The 21753-nt window shown below is 36.5% G+C and overlaps 2 protein-coding genes across 2 annotated transcripts; both read left to right on the plus strand.

Annotated features, from left to right (window-relative positions):
- The first annotated feature begins 936 nt into the window (after positions 1-936).
- On the plus strand, positions 937-10966 carry LOC113698901 (protein MICRORCHIDIA 2). The gene is made up of 18 exons (XM_027218856.2): positions 937-1433; positions 1508-1582; positions 1886-1920; positions 2643-2721; positions 2824-2913; positions 3539-3614; positions 4218-4296; positions 4404-4532; positions 5423-5521; positions 6134-6241; positions 6330-6479; positions 7643-7735; positions 8201-8252; positions 8338-8449; positions 8730-8895; positions 9119-9210; positions 10422-10464; positions 10555-10966. Exons 1-18 carry the CDS (start codon positions 1163-1165, stop codon positions 10669-10671), a joined length of 1866 nt encoding a protein of 621 aa, XP_027074657.1. The 5' UTR covers positions 937-1162; the 3' UTR covers positions 10672-10966.
- An 888-nt stretch (positions 10967-11854) lies between these two features.
- Positions 11855-20005, plus strand: LOC140010443 (uncharacterized). The gene is made up of 13 exons (XM_072057474.1): positions 11855-12068; positions 12264-12422; positions 13013-13264; positions 13396-13515; positions 13678-13758; positions 14553-14648; positions 15140-15235; positions 15856-15909; positions 16000-16203; positions 16921-17046; positions 17748-17813; positions 18641-18940; positions 19238-20005. Exons 1-13 carry the CDS (start codon positions 12006-12008, stop codon positions 19712-19714), a joined length of 2094 nt encoding a protein of 697 aa, XP_071913575.1. The 5' UTR covers positions 11855-12005; the 3' UTR covers positions 19715-20005.
- Positions 20006-21753: the final 1748 nt, after the last annotated feature.

A 21753-nucleotide genomic window follows, 5' to 3' on the forward strand; every position in this document is an offset into this window, starting at 1 on the left:
CATAATGTGTTATTCTTCGAGGGGGCAAGTGGGTAATACTAAAATGTTAGAAGCGTTAAAAAAGTTTTAACAAAAACAAAAATTAAACTTTCATTAAATATAAGCTTTGTTACTTTTAATAATATTATTTGAAATATTATCTAAAATAATTACTTATTGCGATGTGGTATATGTAAAGAAAAAAAATGATTAAAAATATAAGACGTTGTTATAATACAAATATAAATAATTTTCAAATAGTAACATATCCAAACACACACAATATCTTCTTTACACTTTATTTAATAATCACTAAATAGATTTCAATTTGCTTTTTTTTTTAGTTGAGTTTAGATATGTTTGATTGGGCTTTTTATATACTAAATCAAATTCAAGCTAAGGTTTTTTTTTATTAAACAATAAGATAATATGATCAAAATAAAGTTGTGCCAAAGATAGTGTACATATTAAGAGATAAAGGAAATTTCTTTCTCATCTAAATTTCAACAAAGAAAATATCTTGAAATTCCAAAATGCCTTCCGAATTCAAGATGAACTAAAAGTAGACAAGTTTATTAAATTGTCTTTACTCATTAAAGACACAATTTCAAGTGATTTTTCCTTGAATATGCTCAGTTAGAGTGCTATGATTAGTCTTTCATTTTTTTTCTTGCATTTTCTTACGAAAGTAAGAATTCGACAATCAATCCTAAAACCCCCGAGAAATCCTTCAAAAGCCGGCAACTTTTGAAGGCTCCCAAAGAGACTTAACTACCCAAACCCCAACTCCCAAGACCGATGTGCTATGATTAGTCTTTCATCTCTGGTTATAATTACATTCCTACTCTTTTTAAAAAAAACAAAACAAAACAAAACTGCAACCTGTATTTATAAAGGATTATAATTGTATTCCCACTCATTTCACTCGAAATACATTCTCCCTCTTATGCCACGTGAAGTTTGGTACCAAATAGTTTTGTAACTGGCCATGCACCGATAATCGATTATGCACAAAATTGAATACTAAACTCGAAAGGGGTAACTTTGCAATTCCGATTAATTTGACAAGTTACCGACCTTTGCCCTTCTCCGACTGTTCAGAATTTTGTTCCGTAAATAAACCCTCCAAAAATCCTGCGATTTTCAGCAATTCGGTTTTTCTTCTCACCGGAAATAACCAGACATGAAAGCTCCTGTCGACGTCGTTGAAATCCACAGCAGCGACGATGAAGCCACCATTGTTGTAGATGCGGGAGGCCACAGAAACCTGAATAACAGCAACAATAACATCTACAAACCAATAAACGACGCGCAGCTGCAACTTAGAGCGCCTAAACTTGAAAATCCCGTAGTACTTGCTCCACCGGACTCCAATTATCAGCCACTGGACACTCGGAGCTTCTGGAAAGCAGGGGCCTACGAGATTGGGCCTTCAAAGTGCTCTTATATACAAGGTCAATTTGCTCACCGTCAATTTCCCTTCTTTTTTTTTTTTTTTGGGAAGTTAAAAAAATGATTTTCTTGATAGGTGATTTGGAACATGCCCGTGTGCATCCTAAGTTTTTGCATTCAAACGCGACGTCGCATAAATGGGCTTTTGGAGGTACATTTATCTGTTATAGTTATTCAGTTGAAGGGAAGCAGTATTACAGCTTATGCAATCGAACTACAGGATTAGTTCCGTTCACGATTTACATACTTACAAAAAATATATTTTCTTATAGCCATGGAAAATATGACAAGAAATGCTCCACTATAGTTGAATTTCAACTATTTGATGGGTAGAATAGCTCGTATGTGGAATGTTGCAGAAGATAAACTACTTCTGCGACTGTGCTTCCATTTCTTCGGTCAATTATATGCTTTGATATCTAATTTTTTGTGACTTACTTGTACGTGCTTGCAGCAATTGCTGAGCTTCTCGACAATGCAGTTGATGAGGTAATTACGTTTTCTGCTCTGTACTATGTCTATAATTTACATCCAAAGGAGTGAAATCGATGGCTTAACGTTTTTAAGTTGGCAATGTGGTAAAGGTTGGAAGTTGACTTCAGATGCAGTCGGCATTCTTTGTTTGGATGTGTCTGGAAGCTAATTTTGTGAATGGATTTGTTAATGACTTTCTACTTTGACCATTGCTCGTGTTCCTGTGGACAGTCGCAGATTTTCAATAGTGTAGCCAAACATTATGACGCAAGTCTGATGCTTGGTCTAAATATGTTCACATAACAGGTGCCAGGTTTTGTTAGTCTGGCAATTGCAACCAGTTTAAAAGATCTCTTTTGGGGAAACGGTGGCATTAGAGCTAATGATTGACGATCTCTTGCATGGCATAGAAATGAATCTCAAAAAGATGGGTTGTTGGTTGGAATAGGCTTTCCGATTTCTATCCTAGTAGTTTATGGATCATGTGGGTCAGCTCTAGAGACAAATTTTTGAGTGCTTGTCTGTTGGGAAAGAGTCTATTCCTTCTTCCTCGAGAATCTAACTAAACTTAATCTTGCTTTCATTTCCTTTTTATATGCGATACATGATAGGAGAGAAAAACAAGGATGAACTTAATTGTTCAATTTTTGATCCAGCTAGAGGTACTTTTGAAGTTGTTGGGATATCAATTTTGTTTGAATTGATGAGCGTGAAATTTGTTTGGTCCTGTATGTCAGATAGAAAATGGTGCAACTTTTGTGAAGGTTGACAGAATTTACAACAAGAAGGATAACTCTCCTGCATTACTTTTTCAAGGTGTTCTTCCATTGCTTGTCTTCCCCTCTGGTATAGTTCATTGTGTTTTGGTATGGGATTCCAGACCACAGTTTAAGAAGCTTCAATATTTCTTGTATGCAGATGATGGAGGTGGAATGAATCCAGAAAGCATTCGGAAATGCATGAGCTTGGGTTACTCTTCAAAGACATCAAACACTACAATAGGACAATGTAATTACTGGCATATTTTGTTTTAGTTTCACGACTTGCCTTATGTTATATTTTCTCCTTGTAGAGTTCCTTTATGAAGTCTGTGCCATAATGTGCCTTCTTGGACCTACTAATGAACACATCCAGGAGCTTGTGATGAAATCATCCAATGACTTGAGGAAGAAATTTTAAAACCAGAAAGAAATAAATCTTAACTGCAGAATTAGGTGAATGAGGATCTAATCAATGATCTTTTTGGCTTCTCTGGTAAATTATCTTATCCAGTATCAGACTACTTTCAATGTTGTGCTGCCAAATATCCTGTCCTTCGAGTAATAAGGTTGAGAGATATGTAATTAGTGAGTTTGTGCAAATAGTATGCCAGATTTATTTATCCAGTGGGCAGCGACTAAATTTCTATGAATTTGTCTTGTCAGGAAATTCTCTGCACTAATATTTTGAACTGTGTGATAGCAATTGATTCTCCTGCAGTATTCTGTTGGTGGCCCTTAAGAACTTGAGCTACGTGCTTGGCTATTTTGATGCTAAATAATAAAAATTCTTGGCCACCAAAAAAACATTAATAATAATTTGCTCAGCTGATGACATCTATATCCTCATTTAAGGGTGGTATATTTGGTTGCAGATGGTAATGGTTTTAAGACAAGTACCATGCGTTTGGGAGCTGATGTTATTGTCTTTAGTCGTGCATCTCGGTCAGGGTATGATTTGCTATCTTATCTTGCATCTCTGGTATTTTTAGTAGGGCTGGAAAAGAGTGAGTTTAAAGCCTTTTGACCTCAATAACTAAAGGAAGATACAAGTAAGACGAGGTGATGATATTCTAACAAGTTTCCATACCTTAAGCTGGCTGCATTGTTTGTAGTGATGGTCAATTGGAAACACAGATTTTCTAAGGGGGCTATTTTGTTGAATTCTTATGAACACTCGTTTTTGTCTTTGTTCTTGTCCTTTTTAACCAAACTCTGTGGGGCTAGTTGTCGTTTCTTACTTTATTCTGCAATGACTGATACTTCATACAAAATTAAGTCTGGTAGATATTTGTGTGGGCCCAGAAACATTACACGTTACTAGGTTCAAATTTAAAGTTCATAATTTTAAAACTAATTAGTGCTATAGTTTGTTCATATAATTGCTGTACTTTAGTTCTGTTTTGTGTAAAGCTATTACTGGTGTACTTGAGCAGCATGGATTTTTCAGTTAATACCTCTTGAAAATGCCAATCAGCGTGAACATTATTTTCCTTGTTAAAGGTAACTATTTCCCTATGTCCTTTGGTGTAAATTCTTGTTGCTTTCTACCAGCCGAGCGACACAAAGCATTGGTCTTCTATCTTATACGTTTCTCCGGAGAACTGGCCATGATGATGTGGTCGTTCCAATGGTAGGAAAACAATTCCTTGTGTCACATGCATTCTTTTTGATGCTCAAATTTATGTGAATATCCCCCTCCCCCTTCTCTCAAATGTCATTTGTTCAATGTTTTTGCAGATTGATTTTGACATCTCGGACCATTGGGCTGAACCTATTATTTATAGCTCTCACAATGATTGGTCAGCCAACCTAAAAACCATCCTTGATTGGTCTCCCTTTTCATCGAAGGATGATCTGATGCTACAGGTTACTTGATTCTGTGAATTAATATTTCCAGCTTAAAAAACATCGAAAATGAATCTGCAATTTGATAAGAAACTAACAATTGCCGGTTGAGTTTTATGTACCTGATGAAATTTAAATGAAAACACAATTATCGCTGTTAAGAGTTTTCAATTGGTTTTTTTTTTTTAAATTTTTTTTGTGTCTTTTAATGGTAGCTAAGCATGAAAAACTGAAAAGCATCTGACTCTGCAGAATATACTAGTACAAGATTAGGCTGGTAAATTAAACTTCACCAGTTTGCATGACAGCGCAGTTTTGCAGTTCGAATGTTGATTGTTCTATTGAGATAGCCATGTCCATTTATCACAAGCCTCTTCTTGCTAGTAACTGCATTAGTCGTCATTACTCCAACTGTAGGTTTTCAAAAAAAAAATTTGTTTTTATTAAAGTTGTCCCCCCTTTCATCAGATTTCTTACAAATCAAAATTGAAACCTATCGCTGTTTTTCAATTTTGTATCGCCAGTAGTGTCTTATGGTATTAACTGCAAAAATAGTTTGTTTAATGTGATATGATGCTTCAGAAAGTCGGTTTAGTTTTAAAACTTTAGTAAAGGAACTCCTTGTGATTATCATGAACCTTAATGGAGATTACTGTAATTTATCTGTCAAAGTTATGTTTCTATTGTTAGAGTCACTTGGATAAGCTTCTACTAAGTTAGCTGATCAAAAATGATCCTCAAAGTCACGTTTGCCAAACTGCAATTCTATTGCTCCTATTACCAGCAATGTTGGGCAGGCCTTATTCTTGTTATATGCTGATCAACTCAGAAATAAGTGCCAATGGCCTATTTTGTGTTTATATATGTATTGCATATTCGTGTTTGCTGAGATTTGCTGCTTCTGTTTTCAGTTTGAGGATATTGGATCACATGGAACGAAGATTATTATATACAACCTTTGGCTGAATGATGAAGGCATTTATGAATTAAATTTTGATGAGGACGATGAGGTCTCTCTCTCTCTCTCTCTCTTTCTCCCTCCCTCCCCGCAGTACTTGAGCTGAAAGTTGATGATTCGTGGTGTTCTTGAAGTGTCAAATGTGATGGATCAGAGAACTAAAAGAGAAAAGAATTCAAGTTTCCCTTTCATTGGCGAGTGAAGCACAAGCCCCAAAGGAACTATTAGTGTCTCTGTTTGGCCCCCAACTTTGTAGGCTCTGATCTAGATTACAATGATTTTCTCATAAAACGAATTTTGGCCATGTTGACATTTTTGTATAGTGTATATTTGTGCTTCAAATCAAGAAAAAGAAAAGAATTGCTGTTTTGAGTTCCAGTCAAGGTTGAACGATCTGATTTATACTGATGGGAAGAGACATTGCATATTGTATTTATATTGAAGCAACCCTGCCTGACAAAACAATATACTGTTCAACATACATTTACTTCAGTCTAACTTAGGTCATGCTTGTAATATGCCAAACAGTTACTGGCTATTATTTGATGCAAAACAAATACTGGCTGGGTTCAGAGTCTTATGTTGTCGTCTCTCCAGTGGAGGCTGTTAGTTTGAAGGAATATGCCTTTAGATTTTTTCAGAAATGTCATTTCTACATGTGTAGGATATAAGGCTGAGAGATGAAGCAAATCGGGGAAGTTTGCTCAAACCAACTAAGCAAGTAATTGAGCTGCAGTCCCATATTTCCTATCGCATCCGGTACTCGTTAAGGGTGATTATCAGTTTGTTGTGTTTAGGTTATTTGTTTACCACTAACATTTGTTAGAATACATCCAATGACAATGACATTTTTGTCTCAGGCATATGCATCCATACTGTACCTTAGGAAGTTTATGAAGTTCAAAATATTATTACGGGGAAAGGCTGTTGAACAGTTTGATATTGCGGCTGACTTGAAGCATCCAGAAACAATTTTTTACAGGCCACAACTTGCTGGGGCAACGAAAGAGGTAATGTGTAAATGGAAACTTATTTGTTTGCTGGACTGTACTATGGTAATAAATTAATGATCAAAATTGTTATCCTATGAAAGAGGCAATGTGTAAATGGAAACTTATTTGTCTGATAGACTGCACTATGGTAATTGATTAATGATCAAAACTGTTATCCTATGTAATTAAAATATGTGTTTTGATTAATTTAGTGGTATCATCTGACTGACACGTTTTGCAAGCAAATAGGTGCAATTTTTTGAAGTGCCCCATTAAAAGCTGAGGTTTTAGATGGTTGATTAAAACTGGAAGTCTTCGTTCTAATTCAGAAGAATGTTGATGTCATAACAATGGATTTTTCTTGAATTTTTTCTTGAAATATTTAACTGGCACTATCATGTATATGTTATTCATAATATATATACCAGACTTGTTGGAAATCACCATTGGTTTTCCTTTTTCGTCAAATTTCATATGTTTTCAAGTTCAGTTAAAAAAAAAAAGTTGTGCTCAAAGACAAACTTAGACATTTTAGATTTAGGCACAGCGAGTAAAGGGAAAGCTTAGTGTAGTGCATTAAATTAATCACCTACGACCAGATGCTATGGGTATCAAGCCCTATCATGTGGGAAACGGTCCAAATCTCCTTTTATAAAATTTATATATTTGATAATCTACAGCAATGATGTCTTTGCATAATGGTGGTGATATCTCTTTATTATGCGAAGTAAGATGTAGTCAGTTATTTGTAATTGGCATGGCCTGGAGAGTGGAGCAGTTATTGCAGGCGATTACTGATTCGCTTGTATTTGGCAGGACAAAGCTTCAAACACCAACTGCCCATTATGTACTTGCACTAATCTGGGTATCTTTTCATATGACATGCTCTTTGGAAGACACACTCATCTCTTGTGGCATTCCTAGTTGCTTTTTCCTTATCGATTAAAATCATAAATTTGGGGTTCTTTAACTGTTCTCTAATTGGAAGCAGGCTAACACTTTCAAATTGTTTGTTCAAGTTAACCCTTTAGCTGCCAAATGTTGCATGCTTTTGTTTGAACCATGCATGTTAAAATCTGAAAAAATAAAAATTAATCAGATTGGTTTCTTTTTAGCATTGAAATGAATAAATTTGCTTTTAAGTTCATTATGCTTTGTACTTTTCTCTGTTTTGAATTTAGGTCTCTGTGTCAACAATCCTTGGCTTCAATAAAGAAGCGCCTTCAATTGCAGTCAGTGGATTCAATGTGTACCACAAAAATCGCCTCATTAGGGTATGCTTTCTCATTTATAGGGCAGTTGCAAAATGTTATCATCGCTTACTACAAGTTTGTCCTATTTTTGTTATTTCTTCTGAACTGATGCTAAAGATCATTCCGATTGAGTGGGCAGGTTGCAAAATGTTATCATCGCTTACCACAAGTTTGTCCTATTTTTGTTATTTCTTCTGAACTGATGCTAAAGATCATTCCGATTGAGTTAGTTTTGTCATGTTGGGAACTATTGAACATCAACATCTGATTGCATTTGAGAAATCATGCGTATCTGGAATTGTTGTTTGGATATTCTATGTATCTTACATTGTTCATTATCCAATGTGCTGTCCCTTACTCCCCCAAACTTGGCCAGGAAAGGTAATGTAGTCATAGTTGTTTTCTTGATCAGTGTGGTGTGCCTTTTGCTCTATGTACAATTTTGTGGTATGGCAAATTGTTGATTGAATTGTTTTGTCATTTTAGCCTTTCTGGAAAGTTACTGCAGATGGATCATCCAAAGGAAATGGTGTTGTGGGTATGCCTAAAATCTAAAAGCACTGTTTTTTAACACTTCTGTTTAGATTGCTGACATGAATTTGTTGATTATTACATTTCTTCAGGAGTTCTTGAAGCAAATTTCATTGAACCAGCACATGACAAGCAGGACTTTGAGAGATCATCTCTGTTTTTGAAGTTGGAGATGAGGCTTAAACAAATGATATTTGACTATTGGTACTTTTCATCTTGTTCCCAGCAAATTCTCATAGTCATCTCTATTTAATATAGATAGCTTGACTACCCTCAGTTTTTGACCCCTATGAATTCATAAGTCCTGCTCATTTATGTATGTTGTCAATGATGCTGCTCCAACCCTGCTATTTTCCTCATTTGAAGTGCTTATTTTCTAGTGGTGGTTATGCAGTTTTGTTTCCTGATGAAAATTTGTCAAGTGACAGCTGGAGTAAATCATGATCTCTAGATTTTTATTTTTATTTTTATTTTTGAAATGCAGGAAAGGTCACTGTCACTTGATTGGATACCAACCTCAACGTAGCCGGCTGCATAATGTGGAAGGCAAATCTGCGGTGTCTTCTCGAAGTGAGGTGGCTGGAATGCAAAAGCCTATGCAAACTGGTAAAAGTATGCATGAACAGCCACTGGTCGTTGACCTTTCAAATGTAAGTGATACATGATCTCCTTTTTGTTTATTTGGTTTGTTTACATACTTAATGTGTGTGGATTATATCAAGACTAGTGGTAAATTCTGATGTATTGCAGCTTTGTGTTGCTATTAATAATTAGCGTGCTTATCATTGTACAAACATAATAGATGTCTACCAAAAGTTTTTACATTGCAGCATGGACCTGTTTGTTCATCTGGTATAATGGCTTTTGATGCAGGAATCTTTTGAAGAGGAAAGAAGTATGGAACCTCCATCCAAGGTAGCATCAATCGATCAACTTTGTGAAGAGAACATCCAGTTGTTTATGAGGTAAATATCAGGGCATACTTGTTATATTGTCGTTGTGTCGTGCTTGCCCAACAGTTTGTGCGGCAATAATTGGTCCTCAAACTGGCTATAACTTGGTTTTCTGGAATCTAAAAGCAAACTTTTACTGATAAGTCCTTGTTATCTAAGTGGAAAAGGAGTAAATTTGCATGATGGAGCTGCTGGACAATGCCAAAGTGATCAAGATAGCTGATATAAATAAAAAATAAATTAAATTAACTGAAAACATGCTTTGCTTATAATTCTTGTTTGAAACTTTGGCTGTTCTATGTTGGATATTCAAAAGATGGGGCTGGACATGTTAAATCAGGACTGAAAGCACACAGGTTCAATGCTTGCATTTATCTGTTATGCTGAGAATGCCCAGGGCTGTTTAACTACTTTAGGAATGTTATTTTGTCCAGGAAAGCTTCTATACACTTCCAAAACTTGTAATTTAGGAAAAAACGTCAGGTAAGATTAGGGATGGCAACGGGGCGGGGTTGGGGCGGGGGACGGGGGTCCCCCGCCCCGTTGCCTATTAGTTCCCCCCGTCCCCCGCCCCCCGCCCCAACCCCCGCCCCGTGAGCCCCCCGCGGGGCGGGCACCCGCCCCCATTGCCATCCCTAGGTAAGATGGTGGATGGGGACCTATCATTGTCAGAGAGTTAAACGACCCTTGCTGCTGCAGAACACACACATGCATGCGGAAAAACTTGAGATTTTTCTTATTCAGTTAATAACTCTTTGATTATTCCTGATGTAAATAAGTGGGGGATACCCCTTAACTTACACAAAATTGGAAAAGGTGAACATGTAATTTGACTACTAAAAGGAAGCATTTGCCCACTAAAATGATGGGAAGCAGTTGTTGCTGGGGCTCTGGTTTTGCTAATTGAATTCTGGAGACCAGCACAAACCACCAATTTTGCACTGTGTTTGGGAATACAGTTCTGACCTTCCACTTACTCCTCATTCATGGAATACTTCATCGATACATTTTCTGCATGTTCGATGTCTACCTCTGGAACTTTCTTTGATCCCTTTTATTTAAGATCTCTGATCCTTAATGAGGGTCCAAGTTGTTACACCATTCCTTTGAAGTTGTTCCATCTGGAATACACTTGACATATGAACTGGTCCTCTTTCATCCGACCAGTGGCTTGAACCTCTTGGATGAAATATCCTAACTTGAGAGCACTCGAATTATTGCAGGTGCGAGGAATACGGGCAAAAGGAAAATGAGTTAAAACGTACAGTAAGTAACATAATGTTTATTGTGCTCTTTCCATTTGGATTTTCCGTGATGTCTCTCAGTGTTCACCATTGCTCGCTATCTCTGCAACAGATTGAGGAACTAGAGAAGGAGTTGGCAGAGACCAGAATGAAGTGCACTAAGCTCTCTTTGCACTTGGAAACTCAGAGAAAGCAGAAACTTGTCGAGCAACAGATGGACTGTACTTGATGCAATACTTTTTAGTAGCGGTTCGAGCTTTTGGCATAACGGAGGGAAAATGACATGAGGTCGAAAATGTGTTTGGATGGGGTGGAATCCTCCTGCTATTGCCCTCCTCTTTTCGGTTTCTTTGTCTGCCAGTGTCCATTATTAACAACGAAAAGTAGAAACCCCTTTAGTATTGGTTTATAGCTAATTAGTATTGAAACTTTTGTTTATGCATGAAGGCAGAATTATTCTAATGGTTGTAAATTCGATCGACCAGAACCGACCTCTGATGTATCCTCTTGCGGAGTTCCTCCTACATTTGTAATTTTCTTTTTCTCCCCCTCTTGGTTACAGTATTAACCCGTCACGACCTTTACAAAAAAAATGAAATACCTCCAAGCATAAAAAAAGGAATTAGGGAAATGAACGGCATTTAGACATTTTCTCTTTTCTGGCGTAATCTTAGGATTTTCTGTCCTAAATTTTGTCATTCTCTGTCTTATTTTTTATTATATTGCTATTTTTCTTACATAAATATCATATTTGAGTTTTTTTTTTTGTTTTCTTAAGATCTAATAATTAATAATTGAGTAATATACAAAATTTAACAAATTCAAAAAATTAAAATGCATAAAAAATTTAACAATTTTTTATGAATTTTCTGCTGTAATTTTAATTTTCTATTATATATTGCTTTTTTGAAACTATTATATTTTTTGTATTCAATTAATAGTTATTGGATCTTAAGGAAACAAAAAAAGAACTAAAATACGGTGTTTATGTAGGAGAAATAGTAATATAATAAAAAATGGGACAGAGAATGGCACAGGGTGTGGGATAGAAGATCCGTTGCGCGTAAAATAGGTAAAATATATACTGACAGTCATGGTGAGAGATTAAAGAAGTTGTGTGAATATTATTATCACTGAAACTAAATTAATAGTCATTAGGCTTTCTGTTGAAGAGCTTAAAAAGTAGCTTTAAGACTCAACAATTTTGTAACATCATTGGTTATGTTGTACAAATGTACACAATTAACAGTAATAGTATAAATAAATAAATTTACAATCAATTATACCCAATCCTCTCATTGATGTATCATTTTATCCGCAAATGTCAACCCTTCACACCAAATCCAAATCTGACAAGCTTTGTCTGAAACCACAACGGAGCAATTCGTACCCGGATCCGGTTCGTAACCGAGCGTTAGGGGTTGGCCAACCAGGCCTCTTTCTTTTTCTTGTCCTCCTCTTCTCTAGAAGCTGAAGACGACCTCAGACTTGCTGAGGCTTCGAGCTCTGCATCAACAAATTAGAACTGAAACTCCAATCTTTGATTTTTCAAGCAAAATTAATATGAGGAAGCGCGACCTAGCCATTCTCATGCTCTCTGCTTTCGCTATTTTCTTTTCTCTTCAGGTAATTTTTTATTTTAATTAATGAAATTTTCGCCCACTAGGATGAACTCCAATAGCACTCCTCTGATATACCTCAGAGACCTTAGGCTGCCAAATTCAATTCAGTTTTGCGAATGTTCGTGCTGAACTTCCATTTAACTGAGTTGAGCTGAATAAGTTTCCTTATTTTGTGTAAATTTTGGTTCCGTAATGATAGCATGAAGGTGATTTTTCGTTCAAAGAAGCGTGGTATCATATATCTGATGAATACCCTATCAAATACGAGGCTGAGCACCTGCCGCCGCCAATTGTCGCTGATCTCAACGGCGATGGGAAAAAAGAGGTTCTTGTCGCTACTCATGATGCCAAAATTCAGGTGTTGGTTTATTTGTTTTTGACTTTTTTTTTCCCTTTTTTTATAGTTTCTATGTTGTAAATTTTTGACTAGTTAGGGATCAACATCCAGAGAAAAGTTGAGGGTTTTGGGTAGAGTGCTAGTAAAAGTTACCCTGTTGTAGTGAGCTTTTAAGTTTAAATGAAGTTGTTGACCAAGGAGCAGCTATGTAATGTAAAACGAGCTTCTAGTGCCATGGTTGATGAACTCTAAAATTAGGGAATGAATTTGTTGTGGATACCGATGCCTGCCTGTGTAGTGGAACAAGAAGTATCGGAAAGCAAATTGGATTTTGCCAGTATGGTAGCTCTGATTCACTGTCTGGTTCGTTGTGGGCTTGTGAAAGTGTGATGCATTGACCTCATGGTTTTTGTCAATTATATTCTTTGATTCCTAAAAAATAAATATTGCGTCATAAAGTTTGTGTTAGTATGTGTTCCACGCTTGTCAACTACATGATGTTAGTTTTTCGCTATGTAAGTGACGTATCTTTTGCTTTTGACATGTAATTTTGAATCCTAGTGCCTGTGTTCCTTCTGCTTGCTGTTCATGATATCTATTTCTCTTATTAGGTTTTGGAACCTCATGCAAGGCGAGTGGATGAAGGATTCAGTGAAGCACGTGTTCTTGCAGAAGTGTCCCTCTTGCCTGACAAGATTCGGATTGCATCTGGTAGACGTGCTGTGGCAATGGCCACTGGTGTCATAGATCGGAACTACAAGCGCAAAGAACCTCAAAAACAAGTGCTTGTGGTTGTTACATCAGGTTGGTCTGTAATGTGTTTTGATCACAACCTCACAAAGCTATGGGACGTGAACTTGCAGGTACATGAAATGGGAGTTCTGTCACATTGGTTTTACCATGGGCACTTAGCTATAATATCATAAGTTGATAGTTGGCACTTGTGCTTCTGCTGTTGAGTTCTAATTTATTCTTCTCTTTTGTGTGTTTATAGGAGGATTTTCCACATAATGCTCATCATAGAGAGATAGCTATCTCTGTTAGCAACTATACTTTAAAGCATGGAGATTCAGGCTTGGTAATTATCGGTGGGAGAATGGAAATGCAGCCTCATGTATGTGATTGATATTTCCAAGTCTTCCAACGTTGTGCTTTTTTTTAGTTAGCTCATGTTACATACTTTTTTTTTTTTTGGGAATAAAATTGTGCTACGTTTCAACTTTCAAGTCTTTATAAGAGATATGGCATTGTGATGAATTATTGTTGTTTATTGCAGTTGCATATGGATCCGTTTGAGGAAATTGAATTGGCAGAGAAAAATGCAGAGCAGCATAGGAGAAGTGCTAGTGAGAAGGAAGTATGGATGGATGTTCTTTATTCAAATGTGTTCTTGTTACTTTTACTGCTATTTAGTTCTTTAAACTTCAGAATTGTCAAGCTGGTCAATTTTGTGGTTTAAGGTTACTCTTTCTTGATGACTCATTTACTGATAAATAGAATCCATCAGCCTCCTTTTCTTGCAATGTCTTTTTTATTCTCTAAAGCATTTTCCGCAATGTCTGTCTGCAGTTTGACTAACAGGGTATTGTAATATTTTCTGTTCAATGGACATTTTTCTGGTATTTTTAGCTTGAGACCCAAAAAAAAAAAAAGAAAAGAAAAAAGTTCTTGATAGTGCACTTTATTTAGTCTTGTAGTGTAGACAATACTTGATAATTTTTTGTTTATATTTGTATGTTTCAAATGAAGTTAAATGCTCAAGATTATTTACTGTTAAATGCTCAAGATGTATTTAAGTGGTTATCTTTATTTGAATACTGTAATTTTCCTCATAACTCCTTGTACCCATCTTTGCCCTGAGATGATATACTGGGAACTGTTATATTTTAGGTAGTTTTTTTGATAACTGCCTTTGCCTTCATCTTCTAATTCTTTAATCGGCTTCTTTATAAGCATCACTTTTTTGAAGGCCTTGCATGGATTTTTATACCTTAGAACTAATTATTGGTTTCTTTGTTGCTAAACTAGAGCTTTCTACTGGTCTTTGTCATAGTTCTTGAGATTGTGTTTGTAAATTGGTTGAGTGATAAGTCAGGTACTGCACTTTATTTTTTGTTGTACAGTCATTCTTTTTATGCTTTTTACACCTAGGCTTCTGACAATTCTGGGATGGTGGATTTACGCCATTTTGCATTTTATGCATTTGCTGGTCGATCTGGCCAACTCCGTTGGAGCAGAAAGAAAGAGGTTTGTCCATTTCCAAACTTTGATTAGTCTGACAGTTCATGTGTCTTATGCCATCTTTTTTGCAAGGGAGATATTTCATGCTATTTCAATAAAGGATGAAGAAAAACTCAAAATTTTTGTAGGTTATCCTTCAAAAGCTACCTCTCTGATGCAATCAGGGCCTGCATAGTTCTAAGTTTTTCTTTAGCTAAAATCTTGAATGTCAAGATATTGTTGTCTTTAATTATTTCTTCGTGTCAAAATACTTGGTGATACCTCTGCTACACCGAGATTTCTTTCTTGCTTATGAATGAACAAAGTTGGGAAGAATTTCTTTTTTATGGACGTACACATTTCATATTGGCTTATTGGATCAAGGGTGCATTTACTGGCATTTCCACTCTGGAACTGCAATTGCAAAATAAGTTTATTTATTATTTTTAAGCTCAAACTTGAAATACATGATTCGTGTGGTGGATTTTCTTTTTGCTCATTTCGTGTTCAAAATGTAGGATATTGAAAGTCATCCTCCAGATGCATCACAGTTAATACCCCAGCACAATTATAAGCTTGATGCTCATGCTTTAAACAGCCGCCATCCAGGAGAGGTATGCAGCAGTAGAATTAACTTCAGTTTACAGTTCAAAAGGCAGTAGTCAACTTTTCCAATTTGAAGTAATGGACTCTAGGTATTCATGAATTGAACTTTAATTGCTAAAGAAAACCATAAAGTGAAGGTCATTTAAGCTTTGGGTATAAACATCTTAGGACTGGATTTTGTACTTGGGTGTGGATGTTCTCAGGTCCAGCTACAAGAATAAGGGGAAGAACATATGAATTGTTGAAGAAGAAACCTAAAAAAATTGTTTCATGCATTGGAGTACGTATTAATTTTTAGTTTATTGTAGCATGTTAAAATTATAAATTCAGTCAGGTTATTAATTTCAGCGGAGAAATTAAACCCCACATATTTATGTATCATTCATCCCCCCACCCCCCTTTTTCCCCTTATGAAGTGTTCATTTGTGCATCAGTGTCCCATGTGTTGCTTAAGTTCTAGTCTTCTGTCGACCATGCGACTATACAACCATGCGACTCTTGTATAGGTTACTCTTATATTTCACATTTGTTACTTATTCCACGGTAGAGTTATAATTGTTGATGAAACTGTGTTTGATATCAAGAGTCTCTTATCTTGAGTGAGCTTACTTAAATGCGTTGAACAAAGTTTGAATGCAGGGACTTCAGAGAATCTATCCTTGGTGTTATGCCGCATCATTGGGTAAATCTGATGTCTTCTTCTGAATCTTCCTTCTGCTATTCATCTTTAAATAGTCATAACATTACTAATGTGGAATATTTTCCCAATCAGGATCGGCGGGAGGATACTTTATTTGAGCTGGCACATTTTAGGCGTCACAAGAGGAAAACTGTGAAGAAAACGCCTGGAAAGAACATGAACTATCCTTTTCACAAACCAGAGGAAAATCATCCTCCAGGAAAGGATACATCAAAGAAGATTTCTAATGCAATAGGGAAGGCAGTAAACTATGCTAAATCTGCAAAATCCAAGAAGGTTACTTTCATATTCCTCAGTGGCTAAAGTTTTATATAATTTTTATTAATATTATTGTTATTATCAGTATCATATGGACCCTCCCCCCCCCCCCTCCCCCCAAAAAAATAAAAAAGTTTTTAAAATTTTATTTTTGAAATTTAAAGTTTTGCCCCTGCAAAAACTTGAAAATGTTTTATGTTATGTGCATAAATTTTGGTATGTTAAAATTTGCCTCCTAAACAGAAATGTTCTGGTTCTGTCCTAGATTACCATTATTATTATTTCGTCTTAAGAATAAGATATTTGGTGTCACCTTTTAGTTCTTTCATACATATTAACTTTCAGCTAGATGTAAGATGTATATTGTTGTCTCTATAGATTCCATTTGTTTTTTCTTGAAATCTTCAGTATTTTGTATCCTAGACTGGACAACTGTGCAACTTGAATCCTGTGGCATCGGTTTCTATAAAAATTTGTTGTTTTGATACAAGGTGGCAATATGGCCCTATTATTCATGTAACTCACAGGTGAAATGCAAATGGTCTTTAACCGGGAATTCCAAGTATGCTTTTATCACTTTTTTGAAGCCAGCACTGTCATAGCAATTTTTTGAATTCAGTTTGTCTATTAGAGCAAATAAATTCTTGAAATGTTAACCGTAATAATCTTCCTTTAATCATTTTCATTCATACACTGGAGTACTTCCCTAAAGCCTTCTGCACTTTGGTAATGCAGCCTTTGCCTTATATACCGACCATAACAAACTATACTCAACTCTGGTGGGTTCCTAATGTTGTTGTTGCTCATCAAAAGGAAGGAATTGAAGCTGTTCATTTGGCATCAGGGCGCACCATATGTAAGGTAAAGATAAGTAATAATTTGCATATAAATGCACCGCTCTCCTTGAAATCCAAGGTCTCTGCTAGAGTCTCTACATGCTTATTTTCACTGAATATTCAAAGACAATCTCTATAGATTGCTAGGCCATTTTATATTTCACAGAAATCACTAATTATCCTATGACTGTTTGGCTTATTGAAAAACGAGTAATAGTAACAATTGATCCCATTTGTAGACCTGTGACTATCAAAAAAATTCTTGCCTTCCAAATAGCATTTTTTAGAAGGAATGAGTTTACGGAAAAGCATTTGGAAGATAACCAGAATTATTATCAAAGCGTGCTGGTTTTGTGGGACTCTCTTGTCTTGCTTTAGTTGGGGATTTGACACCGGGTATTTACCTAGATGATTGATATTTATGCAAAGAGATTGAAAGGTGAAACGCCAGTTGACTGGTTAAAAAGGTATTACTTTGAAATCTACAACATCATTCTGCATTGCTGAGTTCTATATCTGTGTTGGCGGGCCATGACTGTCGGATATAATCTATTTTAATCATCTTCCTGACGATTGCAAATTCTCATCTTAACAGACTTAGATATATGAAGACGTGCATGTGCATTTTGCATGTCATTATTTATGTGATCTATTTTGATCCTGCAGTATATACTGTTCAGTTGGACTAACAAATTTATTATATGATGCGAATATTGGTTTCCTTAGCTTCATCTTCAAGAAGGTGGCCTCCATGGCGATATTAATGGTGATGGAGTCCTAGATCATGTCCAGGTGAAATATTTTCTTTTATCTATTTCAGAAATTTCATTACCAAGCAAATAAATTGCAATAATTGTGTCAGTTTTCAGTTGAAATTCTTTTGGTAGGATTATTGCTAATTTGCCTACTCCAAGTCTCCAAGATTGTCATCAAGTTACTCTTCTGGTTGAATTGCTAAAAGAAATTTCCAATTGTACGCATCTAGCCTGGGAACATCTTTTAGTGGGACTCATTAAATTTCTTGAAGTTGGACAATTTTCACATATCTCAATTTTTGGTTGTAGTTGATTTGAAGGATATGCAGAGTTTTAATTGTCCACATTTAAATATATGTGCAGCCTCTTGCTGCATCAGGTAGCAATGCAACTTTCCTTACTTTTCAGATGGATTGAGTGAGATTAGATGATGATGATGATGATGATGATGATGATGATGATGATGATAGCAATATATATATATATATATATAGAGAGAGAGAGAGCATAAATAAGACTAGAGCAATGCTTCCAATTGAATGTTGATGTGGGGGGAGCTCAGATGTTTATTCTCTCCTCAAGTGTTGCTTAAGTCTGAATGGACTGAATGGCACTATTACTGTTTGACATCAGCAGTTTGTCCAATGATTATGATGTTTCTCTTTTTTTTTTTTTTTTTTTTTTATGGGGTCCTTGCCAGCCTAGTAAATGATGGCTTTTTGTTTTGGGGATTGCACAATCTTTTTATGTATTCCCCCAGAAGAATGGGGGGTGGAATAGATGGGCTCTACTTAAGTAAGCTATTAAATCCAGTTTTACCTATAAAGTTGTTGTGAGGTAGTAACATAAATGTCTTGCATGTAGGTTGTGGGTGCAAATGGTGCTGAACAGACTGTTGTTAGTGGATCTATGGAAGTACTGCGTCCCTGCTGGGCTGTGGCAACTTCTGGTGTTCCAGTGCGAGAACAACTTTTTAATGCTTCTATATGTCATCATTCTCCACTTAACCTTTTCCAACATGGGGAATTTTCCAGAGGCTTTGGGCGGATGCTTGATGTAAGCTCGTTAGAGGTGGCCACACCTATTCTCATCCCAACAAATGATGGTCATCGGCATCGTAAAGGAAGTCATGGTGATGTTGTTTTCTTAACAAATAGAGGAGAGGTACACTGTTAAACTAGAAGCATATACAACTTTTAATCTGTAGATTTAGTCACGATTATGTCCTCTAAATTTCAGTCTTAGGCCATGGAGATACTGGAATAGTATCTTCTTGCAAATCAACAGGCATGTCAGCTGTAGTTGCTTGCTTACTAAGGGCTTCGAAATTATTAATTGTTATCACCACCTTCTTTCCCACTTTTAGTTTGATGCTTCGTATTTCACCTGAATATGTACCGTTTTGCTTTGAAAAAAGGTGAATAACCAAACAATGAGGAATTATGTGCATTTTGTTTTTAGGTGACATCGTATTCTCCTGGGTTGCTCGGCCACGATGCTTCCTGGAATTGGCAAATCTTGACAGGTGCCACATGGTCCAATCCTCCATCTCCATCAGGGTTGACTGAGTCTGGTCAGGTGATCCCTACCTTAAAAGCATTTCGCTTGCGTCCTCGTGATGGTAGAGATTTGATCCTGGCCGCTGGAGATCAAGAAGCTGTAGTGTTGTCTCCTGGAGGAAGTACATTAACAACAGTTGAGCTTCCTGCATCTCCAACGCATGCCTTGGTCACTGTGGACTTTTCAAATGATGGACTGACCGACCTTATTCTTGTGACTTCCAATGGGGTGTACGGCTTCGTTCAGACTAGGCAACCCGGTGCCCTCTTCTTTAGCACATTGGTGGGTTGCCTTATAGTAGTCATGGGAGTCCTCTTTGTCTCGCAACACCTAAATTCCATCAAAGGGAAACCTCGACCCTCATCAGGTCACCTATGAAACAGTGCCAGTTCTGTGGTGGTATCTGAGCAATGCAGTGCAGATTGACTGTTTCTTTTTATGAGATTGGACCACTGTAAATTAACCGGGATCAACTACTTAGAGAACAGCCAAACGCAGTCAGCTTTTATCGTCCGGAATCTTGATGACTGACTTAAAATCTTTTTCCTTTTTCTTTTGCATTGGCGTTGTTCTCCTGTAATAGATCTGTGGAGTATATTATAGAAGATCTTTACATGTAACCTTTTAACAATTTTGGAACTGGTTTACAGAATTGCATTCTTCCCTTGATCTTTCTGTTCTAGCTGCAACCTTTTTAGGAAAGTGGTCTTTCCAAGCATTAGTTTAAGGTGCATTCAGACCTGCGGGTCATCAACTGTCGAAGAAATATAACGGCTGCGAACACGGGTTGCAACGGTCTCACGGTTACTGCAGGAAGGCGGTAGTTATATGCCGCCTCTCTCATCTCAGCTAATCAGTCACCTCCGAAGGTCGAAGCCGCAAAATCCATCCTAGTTTTGACTGCCGTATTAGCTGAAAATCAATAAAAGCTTAAAGCGGCAAAACATTGAGTTTGTTCATAGTCTCTGCTGCTTAAAGCGGCAAAACTAATTGCGATCAATAAAAGCTCAAGAAGCAAGTGCAAAATCTCGTGATGTTTTCCGCCAAGTGATCCCCTACAGGTCCAGAAGTAGGGTACCGATGGTGACCTATGATAGGGGAGTAATTGAGAATAACAACTCGGAGCTTGGAAGGACAAAGTACTGCCGGATCTGGATCTGTATTTAAGCCCGCTCGAGTATTGCTCCCAGAATGAGAGACCAGAAAAGAAACCCCAGATTTGGCTTCCAAACCAGGTCATTTATAGCTCTGCTCGTACGCATGATGTGCAGGCTGCTATCGCCCATCAACTGTTCATCTACTACTGCTGTCTGCAAAAGGAAGACTGAACATTCTGACTTTTTATTTATTCCCGCCCCCTCTCTCTTTCAGAAACCAGAGAATTTAGAATGAGATATTGGGAAGACTTTCATTAGCATTAATTTTCCCTTCGTGTTTCATATTCCCACAGTCGTTCGGTCCTCTGGCATGGCATCTCGTTCTTGTAGGGTGTCAAAATGCTCATTCCAAAACGAAAAATCGACTAGCAAGAGGGAAGATAATATAGCATCAAGTGTTACGTTACAATGAATTAAGTTCCTAGTGCATTCTAAAGAGGCCGGCTCAGTGGCTCTAGAATTGTTTCTCTAAATCTTCAGCAAAAGTTCAGCTGTCATCTTTGTTCCTGCATTATTCTTAGTTTCATCAAAAATTTAGCAGACACCACCCGATTTACAAAATACAATATAGTGGAACGAACTCTATAAGCGACGAAATTGGATTATTCTATCATGAAATCTAAACAGACGCCACCTGATTTACGAATCATGATAACAATAAAAATAGAGGTGCATATCCAATGTGGCTGTTTTTTTTTTTTTTTTTTCAAAAGTTATGAGGTGGGGTGAAGTTTGTAATTGCATTCCACGGGGTGGAAGTCATAGCTACATGTTACCCTCTCGTATGATTATAATGAACTTTGGTTTGTTTGGATAGTGGGTTATTTCTCCAAATATATTTGCTTACATCACTATTATAATTTCCAATACAACTTTTTATCTTTTCAATTACTTTTTTATCTCACATACATCACATCACAAAAAGTGTTACAGTAAAAATATGTCAAATAATTTACAATCCAAACAGCTTCCAGTCTAAATTGGTATGGCAGTTATGTAGAATTGTTCGTTTAGTCCAGTGGTTTGAGAAGTTGATTGGAACCCAAATATAATACTATAATATATATATATATATATATATATATTGATATCATATTATCAAGCTTTAATTTCTTTGCAGGTTGATAACATATAATATACTTCAGCAACAGATTGCACTTTTTATTAAATCGATTTAATTCCATCAAATAAATTCGTTACCCTTTTGTCGAAGCTATATACATGGCCTTTACTTTTATTTTTTTTAATTTTCTTTTCTTC

This window comes from Coffea arabica, chromosome 7c (assembly GCF_036785885.1).
Source record: "Coffea arabica cultivar ET-39 chromosome 7c, Coffea Arabica ET-39 HiFi, whole genome shotgun sequence".
In the NCBI taxonomy this organism is placed as follows: domain Eukaryota; kingdom Viridiplantae; phylum Streptophyta; class Magnoliopsida; order Gentianales; family Rubiaceae; genus Coffea; species Coffea arabica.